Source organism: Telopea speciosissima, chromosome 7 (assembly GCF_018873765.1).
Source record: "Telopea speciosissima isolate NSW1024214 ecotype Mountain lineage chromosome 7, Tspe_v1, whole genome shotgun sequence".
Lineage (NCBI taxonomy): Eukaryota > Viridiplantae > Streptophyta > Magnoliopsida > Proteales > Proteaceae > Telopea > Telopea speciosissima.
This window is the reverse complement of record NC_057922.1, coordinates 54,577,842-54,589,324: the sequence shown is the minus strand read 5'-3', so window position 1 is coordinate 54,589,324 and position 11,483 is coordinate 54,577,842. Positions and strand designations below refer to the sequence as shown.

Below are 11,483 nucleotides of genomic sequence, written 5' to 3'. Positions count from 1 at the left end.
TAAAATCCAAAACTAATCTAATGGCCATCCTCCTAGTGCCCTTGCATTAACCATTGCATCTAAAAATGAAATTTTGGTAATCCTTATTTAACATGATTGTATAAATTATTTTAATTTCCTACCGTATTTAGTAACAATATTTTTTAGATGTAATTTTTATTTTATTTTATTTTTGGATATATACGAAGTAAAATGAATTTTTATAGCTAAATTATAAAATAAATTGGAGTTAGCTATATAATCATGTGAGGTAATGATTACAAATATTTATTTTTTAAGTTTTAAAACTTCCTTCCCTTCCCTTCAATTTCCCTTGCTACCAATCAAAAGAATCAACTCTTTTAATAAGGAGTATACAATAGATTTCACCAAACATAAGTGTTGGAATAGAGGGTGCCAAATTAAATTGTTAACCATTCCAGAAGGAACTTGGGACTACATGTTGCACCATAAGCGTAGTACCTATAAGGAAATCAGTCAGTACTAGATCACGCTAGTGAGTACAGGCTGGTCAGTAATCCCTCGAACAACACTTACACAAGATATGCAACGGAAGAATGCACTCTCCAGTCAATAGGGTTCAAAATCCTAACTCACAAAAAGGAAAAGAATGAGAGAGTGATGCATGGGACTAGAGAAAAAGACCCACTAATTTCTTATGGAGCACCCTTTTCTCCTCCCTAAGATTTATTTATAGATTTAGGATTGCAAAACCATGTTACCACTCAACTTGCCAAGTGTGGGATCCTACTCAACTATCTTTATATGACATTATCTATAGTTCTCAAATAAGATAATTACAAAAAATAATAGCTTAAGTGGATATAGCATTTTAGTCTCGTAGTGATAGTTTCCTTATAATTTAGTCCCTCCACTTGACAATATCACATAATATCTGTAACCATCTCCATTTTTGCGCCCCAAAGCAAGTGTGATTAGGGGCAAAAATGGTCTTCATGAGTTGTACAACATCCAAAATCTAATGTACTCATAATTTGAAATTGTAGAGTTTGGACCTAGCAGAAAATACCGGTGCAAACAAAAGAAGCTTCAGTTCAAAATTCAGACTCTGAACCCGTGCAGAGAGAAGTATCTTCAGTTCCTTCGCTCTCCTTGTTGCTAGAACTTCATTCTTTTGTACTCCTTGGTGGTAGAACTTCATTAGGTTCTTTCGTACTCCTTGGTGGTAGAACATTCATTCGATATCATAGGCCAGCAGAAACATATTGGTGCAAATATAAGAAGCCTAATTCTTTTGTGTTCCTTGCTGCTAGAACTTCATTCGATAACATAGCAGTGGCCAAAATCCGGTAGTTGGAGGAGAAAGGTGTTTGAGTTGAGGCATAAGGAATGAATCTAATGGTATAGTGGATCGGATTGCAGTGAGGTGTTATTTTCAATCCTAGGGAAGATGGTGAGTCGTCTTTTCTTTTAACAAAAAAAGGGTAGTATTGTAGAAAATTTGGGCACATGAAGAGGGAGTGTTTGAAATAAGGAGAGAAGAAATCACATTCTTCCAAAGTTATGGTTATTGTTTCATGTGATGAAAGAATTTTAGATTCTGAAAATTCTTTTCATGTTTACTCTAAGAAAGAATTTTTTTGACAAGTTCCAAGAGATCAAAGGAAGTGTGTCACTTAGTAATGGATCTATTTGTACGTGATATCAAGGGTATGAGACTGATGAAGATAAGAATGTTTGATGGAGCAATTCGTACTCTTGGTGATGTGAAGCATGTTTTAGAAATGCATAGAAATCTAATCTTCATTGGTCGATTGGACTCCATGGGATTTAAGACTTCAATTGTTGATGGAGTAATGAAGGTCTCACGTGGATGTGTACTTATGATGAAAGGAGAAGAATGTAAAAGCTTATATCAATTGTTGGGAGTACAACAGCTAACGGTATTTTCATTACCCCAATGACTGAATGTAAACGAAGTGCACGAGTTGGAAGGAACATGTGTAAGGTTTCTTTTGTTGATAATATAGAAAAATGATCGATGGCATTTCAATTTTTCAACATCTTCAAGGTGGAGATTGTTAGGGTTGGTGGATTTTATCTAGACTGGCAGATAGATTGGTTCAATGATCTAGTCGGGTTGTTCATTAGAGTGGAAGATTGGTGTCTCTAACTAGGTTGAGCCTTTGAAGAGAATGGAAGTTGTTGGTGATTAAAGTCATTAAGCTAGGTGAATTTTTTTAAGAGACTTTGGAAGAAGTGTGTAGTGGGTTTTCTTTAAGGAAAGAGAAAGTAACAAGATAGAGGACACTATAGAGAAGTGAGAAGCTAAGGGTGTAAGACACCAGGAGAGAGAGAGAGAGAGAGAGAAAGGGTGTCCAGAGTTGTATTGTTTTTCTTCTCCTGTTCTTAGTGGAAGATTGTGAGAGAGAGAGTGTGTGATCAAGTAAGAAAGGGAAGAGAGAAAGGGGTGTACAAAGTTATATTGTTTTTCTTCTCTTGTTCTTAGTAGAAGATTGTCTCACTCCGTGGATGTAAGCGGTATTGTTAAACAACATAAATCTTTTGTCACTTATTTATGCTTATTTTTCTTTTTTGTGCTCGTTGATCCTACACATATGCTCTTGTGTGGTGCATACGAATTCATAAGGTGCTCACTTCAAAAAGAGAGTCGTTTCCACCCCAACATGGTGAACAATGTTTTTAAGTTTTTCACTTCTCTTATTTCGTTTAATGTCTATATTTTGTATCTCTTCATTAAACATTTCAACTTGTTTCCGGATAATGTTTGTGTCTTTCAAGGACACCCAAGTTTCCCTTTTAACTCATTGATTGCAAGAGAAATAAAAGAAAGGGAAGGAAAATCAAATCAAATCATAATAACTAAATTAAAAGCTTTTGTAACTATTACTTAACATGATATCTCAGGCCTTCATTCTCAATTATTCACAACTTTGCCAAGAAGCTTTCGGACTTGATCCATGGTACACAATGGTTTTTTCTCAGTGCTTCTTCCAATTATGTGAAAACTATCATTTGCCCCTCTCAAACCTTACAGTAGTGAGAGTCTCGTGCACTGGGTTGCTCTTTTTTATCTTTAATTCGGCAATGGATATCACCTACCTCATGAGAATGTTGCAGACAAATGCATTAGGCAATTATCTCAATCTAATATGTTCTCTAGTTTAAACCTTTTATCCTCTATTAATTGGAATATAACCAATTGTTATAGAAAAGTAAATTTAGTAGTGGAATCTTTTCGAAAAAATGCTATGCGGTTAAGGAATTCTTATTTTTGGGATGGCCATCCGGAATTTGTATCAACTAACATATCTTGGAATGCTCAAGAGTAACCTAGGTTTCGGTTTGATAGTTGATCTTTGGATCTTTTAAACTTCAGTTCTTTCAGAAAAAAAGAAGAAAAAAAAAACCAATCTTTGAACCACCTACCTTATCATTCGTATCAAAAGGAAACTGTCTAATTGGAAATGCAACCTTTTATCACAGGCAGGACGAACGGTACTAATCAAATCTATTCTTAACTCCATTCCCACGTTCCAAATGTCTTGTTTTCTCTTTCCTAAATCCTTGTGTTCCACTCTTGATTCTATCAGTGCATCATTTTGGACAGGATCCTTAGAAAAGAAACGAACATTATGTCCTATTTATGGTCCAAAATCTATCAACCTAAATGGCGAACTCGGAATTAGATCAAGCTATACTCATAATAGAGCCCTCCTCTTCAAATTAGTACGGTGTTTCCTAATCCAACCTGACGATCTTTAGTCTCATATCTTACGGGCCAAATATGCCCGAAATAGGCCTCTTTTGAACCCTTCCATTCCACTACTTAAAAGGATCTCGGACTTGGAACAGCTTACGAACGATTTGGCCCAACTTGTTGTCAATTCTTTGTCAACGGATTGATGATGGGAACTCAACAAACATTTGGAACGATCCTTGGCTTCCAAGCTTATAATCCCACCACATACCACCGAATATTTCCTTTCAACAAAATCTGCTACAACGCACTTAAGCATCTCAATAGGCTAACCCTATCCCCAAGAAAAATTATTATGGAAAAAAATTTGGAATTTACCCTTGCATCCAAATTTTTTTTTTTTTTAAATAAAATTCTTTGGAAAGTTCTTGTTGGGGTTCTCACTAGTCACTACCAAAATTAAAATAAAAGCTTTCAAGAATATTGATGATTAGTGCCCATTGTGCTCTCTCTAGAAGTCAAAACTGAGTGGCATATACAACTCTCATGTTCCTTATCCAAAAGGATATGGGCAGAAGGTTCTTTAGGCATCAAAACTGACTACCTTCAAGGTTCTAGCCTTAAAAGACCCTACTTGTTCCCCCCCCCCCCCCCCCCCAAAACACTATCACCACACCACCACCACCATCATTCTACCTCAATCTTGATACCAAGGACAAAGCAAATACTGAATTTTTTTTATAGCAGTTTTGAACCAACCACAATGGCAAGCAGATGGGGTTATGTACTTATTTCTAACCAACAATTTATTGCAACATTCTATAAACTTTGGCAATACAAGAAGTTCACAAGAAGCTGAGGTCCGGGGACTCGCAATTTATTTTCCCTGCTCACAACTTAGCTTATAGGGCCAGACTTTTTAAGGACAGTAGCTAAAAGACTGGTGGTTTTTCTTTTCATCTGGGTATGCCTGGAGATTAAACATGTACATCACTTTTTTAATTAATCTATTATTTGCTTACCTTTAACCAAAAAAAAAAAAAAAAAGGGTACTACTTTTACACTTTAAGTCTAATAACAATTAAAGCATGATAATAGACAATAAATATGGTAGCTCATGTTCTAACATTCCATGTATCCACTAACCAGCAAAGAAGCCTATGGTTTTGTCAACTCCCTAGTGGATCACTAGAAATCAATGCAGAAGGAAATGCTTCCAGCCGATCCATCATGACAGAAATAAAGATTTCCACCAATGTGGACAAGCAATAACTAGATGTATGGACAATGTGTCAGTTTGATCTGTACTCTATGGTTGTGCTAAATTGATTGATATGGATAGAATGGGTCAATAAACACTGTTCAGATCAAACAGCTCTAACCTGTATTTTCTCACCTTTGGGTCAAATACTGACCCAACCTGAAGGAGACCCCGGTACCAGATCAAGAAATCCAACCGCCCACATCCAGTTTGAGGTTCAACACATTGCGTCAAACATGTAAGATATGGATATTCGATCAAACACATGAGGGGATAGTAATTATCATGTCACTATTTCAAAGAGTGAGAACTACATATAGTATCAAACAAATATCAAAGGTAATGAAAACAACAAACTGCTGCAAAGTCAGAAAAGGCTTACAATGAAATCCACAAGAAAAGTGTTTCCATTGAATATTCTTGACTGAAAGGAATAAATTATCAGCAAAAGGCCCCAATAGACAAAATGACTATAAAATAAATACTACAGATCATGATGGACAATTAAAGCTCAATTCTCATAATCTCAAATAGCTATGGCATGAGATGGAAGATTGGCCTTGCGCCAGGCCCAATAGTTTGACCTCATTGGATCTAGAGTTTCCAACACAGAACAAACTTTTATTGCCAAGTTTGAATCAGTTGAATCTGAATTTGAATTGGTCAAACCTTCAACTACACTTTTTAACTCTTCACTTGGCTGGAGACCATGGCAGAGTATATCCAACAGCAGGCTCAAGGCAAAAGTGTTGCCTCGAATACTTAGAACCTTCAGACAGAGAGAAGACACTTGAGAGTCACTGACTAATAGTTCATTGTCACCTTTGTATAAGCCTCGAAGGTATCTCCATGGACTTTCATTATCAGGGTTCGATAGAATGACTTCAACAGTGTATCTTACTTCAGACTCTCTCATGGCTGGCAAGCCTCCCAAAAGAGGAGATCTTGTTATGACAAAATATCTCTGTTAAAAAACACCAATTAGTCTAAGCTCATCAAAAATTGTGTTCAAATGTGTGAAACTGATTTTGTTTACAAGTAGATAAGAGGATCTCCCAAACACATAGGATTAAATCTTCTACTCATTAGTTTTTAAAGATTCCAATAGTTCATCATCAAACATCATGTCATCACAATAATGAATTAATGATAACAGATAATAGAACTTATGCATAAAATTTTAGCACTCGCACACATTCGGGATAGGCTTTTTCCAGAATGACAGAAAATGGAATGAAATGATCTTATTTTTTATGGGGTAGCCAAACATCATCAAGATAATGGCCAGAACATCCATGTCTAATAGACACCAAGATCTATAATAAAGCACAACTTACATGTAGCACATATGCAGGTAAGTAAACCTCTTTTGGTAGAGAGCCTAGAGGTTTCATGCTGAAAATGGGTCTGACAAGATGGCAATGCTGTAACTCTTTTATTAAGTGCTGATAGTGTTTTTATTATGATCAACACTAAGCATGCAAGAGATCCAATAGATGAAATCCAAACATTTTAAACAGCTAAAGCAATGTGCAAATCAGGTGCCGACTGCTGAGGAAACTGCACAAACCGTGCACATGCCACAAATACTACTTCACCCTTGGTACACTTTTTAACATCTATCAAGCAGGGGCCTCACATTTCTTCCATACCTGATTCCACGCTGAATTGTTATAAACATCTTCTTCGAGGAGCTGTAGACAATAATCAAGCTCATCTTCCCACCCACCTAAGGCCTGAAGAACCCACTGCATGCAACACATTCTTTGTTAGTCCGCAGTTCCACTTTAATGTAATTTAAGCTAAGATCCATGGATTCTCATATCGAAAGAAACACTTCTTTTATTCTCAAGTAAATTGCTCAAAGAATCTGACACGGTTGAGTCAATGAAATTGTTTTACATCTCATCTATCAAATCTTTTACAAATGAAAGTCATATACATGGATCCATGGAATCAACAATAACAATAATACTGATTATAATATAATAAAAATGCTGTACGAATAAGAACAAGAATAATAACGATGCTGACAATACTATACCTGGCCATGCATTAAAAAAATAGTGTTTGGATTTTAAGACCACTGAAATCAGTTGAACAGTGCCTCATATTCTAATTTTTATTTCTATTTCCATGCAGATCTTTAAAAAATTGCAATATACTGGATTGTTTAGAACATTCAGTCAAATAATTTTGGCGAAGGTAAAACAAAGTATAACCAATGTACTAAAACTCATGAAAATCTCGGTTTTACCCAAGGTCGAGATGAGATGGCATACGAAACGAGAAAGTGCAATATCTCGTCTAGATCTCGACCCAAACTCCTTTATATGAATGCTAAAACTTGAGATCTCAGTGGGAAATCTTGGTATACAGACACCTATCTATGCAAACCTTGGGATACAGACACTTATTTAGGCCTAATATCATTTAAGTAATTATTCATAAATAAGCAAATACCCCCTATTTGAATCCAATAAAACTAGTTAAAAAATCAACTTCCAAAAGGGGGGGAAAAAAAAGTCAAAACCCCCCAGTTCAAGAACAAAAACTGGATTTTCGGCAGTAGATGCAATTTTCAACTTTCTAATGCTGGGGTTTTTCTCAAATTTAAAAATTCCATAAATCTTAATATGGTAAAACATTGCTAAAAACCAAAAGTGCGGCAAAATATTCATTTGTTTTGATGTCCAAAAAAACATTTTCATTCAGAGTGATTTTGACAACATTCGAGCACACCAAATTAAGTTTGACCGGTACATAACTCCTTTAATACAAATCAGATTTAAGCAATCTTGGACTTGTTGGAAAGCTTTATATGATAAACCTAATTTGACTGATTTGAATGTAAGTTCAGCAACTATGACTTTGAATTTGTTCTTGGTTACGCTAATTATATTCTAACCCTTATTTTGAGCCTTTGTAACTTGGTTGAGCTTTAATTCTTCCTAATTGAAGCTCAATTGAGTTCATATGTGCTTATCATCATACTAATAATCTTCCCCCCTGTTCTATCACTCTAATTTGGCGTTTGGGGCAAAACCACCTGAGTTTTTTACTCAAATTCGAGCACTGCAGCAACCACCAGATGGTCAAGCTAGGCTCACTGCAGTCGTCTGGTCCCTGTGTGCTTGACCATCCGATTCCTCCCTGCTAAACTCTGTTTTGCTGATTAGGGTCTGGGCTTCTTGGGGTTTAACCATTTAGTCTTTTAAGCTAATAAACACTATTTTCCTTAGAGATTAACACTACGGTGAGGCCTCACGAGGGTGGACTTTGGGAATTGTTTGCGGGAACTCTCACGTATTTGAAGGTGAGTGGGAAATGATTTCTTTTTATGGAGTGTTTATTTATTTTATATTATGTATGAAACATATGTTGAAACATGCATCATGTGTGATATGATTCATATATTTGCATTGGCATAATGATCTTGGGTTTGATAGTGAGAAGCATTGAATGTGATTGTGATTTAGAGATGAGCATGGGATGGTTATGCATAGAAAACCATTTATATTGATCATTGTATGAGGGTTGGTATGGCTTTGTATGGGCATCGATCATACCTTCAATCATGCGCATTACATCATGATTAGAATGCATATGGCTAGAGCATACCTACACTACACCCCTTACCAACAAGGGGAAAGGTGTTGGTAACCGATAGTGATACCGACGGAATTGTGCACTATTCTTGAACTCAGATGGCAGACGGAGTTGCTCGTACCTGAGGGAGAGCTAGGGTTAACATAGGGGTTTTGTCGGGCAAGACGTACACGTGTCTAGCAGGCTTCCATTGCAACAGAAGTTGTTGTAGTATATGACTTAACATGAAACTTAGGCATTATGCTTGTTAGGCATTGTTGATGATGTTAATATCAAATCACGCATAAATTATGGACTATATGTGTTTGTTTGTGTGATTCCACTCATTGGGCTCATGGAGCTCACTGCTCAATATATCTCTCTTTTAGATATGACAGGTAGTGTGGCGATGATGGATGTGGACCCTTCATCCTAGTTTGTTGTCGAGCAAGAAGCAAACATTGGAGGAGCTGAGCAGGATGAGCACGGTGATGCATGTGCCTGTGTCAGTTGTGCCTTCAGTGGCTATGGTTTGATGTAGTTGACGTTGGATATGTTAACACAATCTCTTTTATGTAAATATTCATCTTGTAATATTATGTAGATATAATGGATGTTAAGTTTGAAGAACTGTATGGTACATAGACTCTACCATTATAACATAGAACTCAATTAATGATGTTTATATTATAGTATTAATCTTCCGTTGCGTTACTTTGATTCTCTTAATGATTACTTGAATATTAACTGTGAGGTAGGCCACAGAACTGAGATCCTGGTGGTTTTGGGAATTTCAGTGGACATTTAGTCACATAAAAGCTTTCCAACAAGTCCAAGATTGCTTAAATCTGATTTATATTGAAGGAGTTATGTACCGGTCAAACTTAATTTGGTGTGCACGAATGCTGTCAAAATCACTTTGAATGAAAATATTTTTTTGGACATCAAAACAAATGAATATTTTACTGCACTTTTGGTTTTTAACAATGTTTTACCATATTAAGATTGATGGAATTTTTAGATTTGAGAAAAACCCTAGCATTAGAAAGTTGAAAATTGCATCTACCGTCGAAAATCCAGTTTTTGTTCTTGAACTCGGGGGTTGACTTTTTTTCCTTTTGGAATTTATTTTTTATTTTTAATGGATTCAAATAGGGGGGGTTTTCTTATTTATGAATAATATCTTAAGTAAATGAAATACAAATACAAAAACATTTACTTCAATGATGTTAGGCATAATAAGTGTTTGTCCTGAGTCTGTCCTGGTTTTTGGCATAAGTGTCTGTCTTAGTTTCCCACTAAGTGAAACTCCTATTTGGACTTTGTTTTTTACAAAATCTGATCGTGCCATTGTATTTAAATGGCCTAGAATAGGCAGAGTACCAAGTTTCAGACCCAAACTAGGTCTAAAACCCATCGAACCCAGGTTTCGAGTTGAAAAAAAATGCTCCAACTCGATCAAGATCTCGAGATATCTCGAGTCAACTCGGTTTTTCCCAAGGTCGAAACCTGGTTGAGTTCCGAGTGTTAGTTCTTTGAGTGTAACTGATACCTTGATAGCATGACACACTAAAGGAGTAATATCCCGGCATAATGGAGGAATTAATTTAAAGCCCAACCTGTTATGTAATACTCATGTCAAAATAAAGGGTAATTTGGACTTTTCACAACCTGTCACAAATTGTGAACCGGCGGCCAACTGAAGATCTTGAGTTTTGATCCGCGATCATTGGATGTTCGAGGTGAGATGATCTATCTATAAATTTCGTATTTATTTTTCGGTTGATGTAATATCAAATTCATAGTTGGCTTGATGGTTGTCTTCGCATGAGGTTTTAAAGAGGTCTAAGTATTGATTCTTGAGGGTAGCAAATAAGGTTATTTTATTTCTTTTGCTTTGGGAAGCATGGTGGGCCCCACTTGATAACTACCTTGTGAGAGGAGGACTCAAATTAGGAGTGTTCATCACGTACAAGAAGAGGGGGAAATTCCTTGTGAATTTGGGGAAGTTGAGATAAAATAGGTAAGGATTTCAAAATCATAGGGAGTGGTGTTAAATAAGTAAATAAATAGATAAATAAGGAAAAATAGAGATATAGAAGGGATTAAAATCGTGGGGGTTAGGAGAAAGAAATTAATTTAAAAAGGGACTCCTACCCTAGAGGGAATTAGAGGAATAATAGGGAAATCCTTTTAAGCCAACCGTGGGCACGCATAACCTGCCGCTCCACGCCTTGAGGGGAAAACCAGAGAAGAACGAGAAAGAGAGGAAAAGAGAGAGGTCGTGGAAGAGAGAGAAGGGGAAAAAGAAGAAGATCAAGGAGGGGATTTACCTTTTTCTCCATCGATTTCTCAAGCTTGGAAGATTCCTTCAAGCTTAGGCAGTGTGACTTTGAAGAAACTGGATTTGCTGTTAAAGACCGTATACCTAAAGGGGTTAAGATATTATTTTGATTTCTTCAAACGTGTAAGTGCACTTTATGATTCCATGCTTGTATTCTTAATTCCTCTTCGATCCTCTATTTGATTTATTCTTCAATGATCTATGCTCTATTTGATTTGACCTCCAATGAATCTGTGTCTATTTGATCTGGTCTCTAATGATCCATACTCTCTAATCGATTCATTCTATGATGATCCATGTCCCCTATTCGATGGTGTTACAGTATAATTTATTATGAACTTTTATTGGATCCATGATAAATTACTAAATTTTTTATTTGATATATGATGATCTATTCCTATCAAAATGCTGATTTTATGTGGATACATCTTAAGCCAACCTATGAGCTATTCTAATCGTAATTCGGTTGATTTGGGGAGCCTATCTTTTGGTTATTTACCATAGTGATTTTATATGGTGAATATAACATGTCATGATTTAAATTCCTATAACAATATTAGTATCGTGACGTATTTTCACGCATGTGTTTAAAGGGAGAATTCTTATGA

General features: G+C 36.1%; 1 protein-coding gene across 1 annotated transcript in view; it reads right to left on the bottom strand.

Moving 5' to 3' along the window:
• Nucleotides 1-279: 279 nt before the first annotated feature.
• LOC122667210 (protein farnesyltransferase/geranylgeranyltransferase type-1 subunit alpha) overlaps nt 280-11,483 on the bottom strand; it is a 42,055-nt gene continuing 30,851 nt past the window's right edge. Inside the window, exons 4-6 of the mRNA XM_043863452.1 lie at nt 6,596-6,691; nt 5,456-5,907; nt 280-309 (exon numbers count right to left, since the gene is read on the bottom strand). Of these exons, the coding sequence (XP_043719387.1) occupies nt 5,470-5,907; nt 6,596-6,691 (534 nt within the window). The 3' untranslated portion in view covers nt 280-309; nt 5,456-5,469. The remainder of the gene's footprint in view (nt 310-5,455; nt 5,908-6,595; nt 6,692-11,483) is intronic.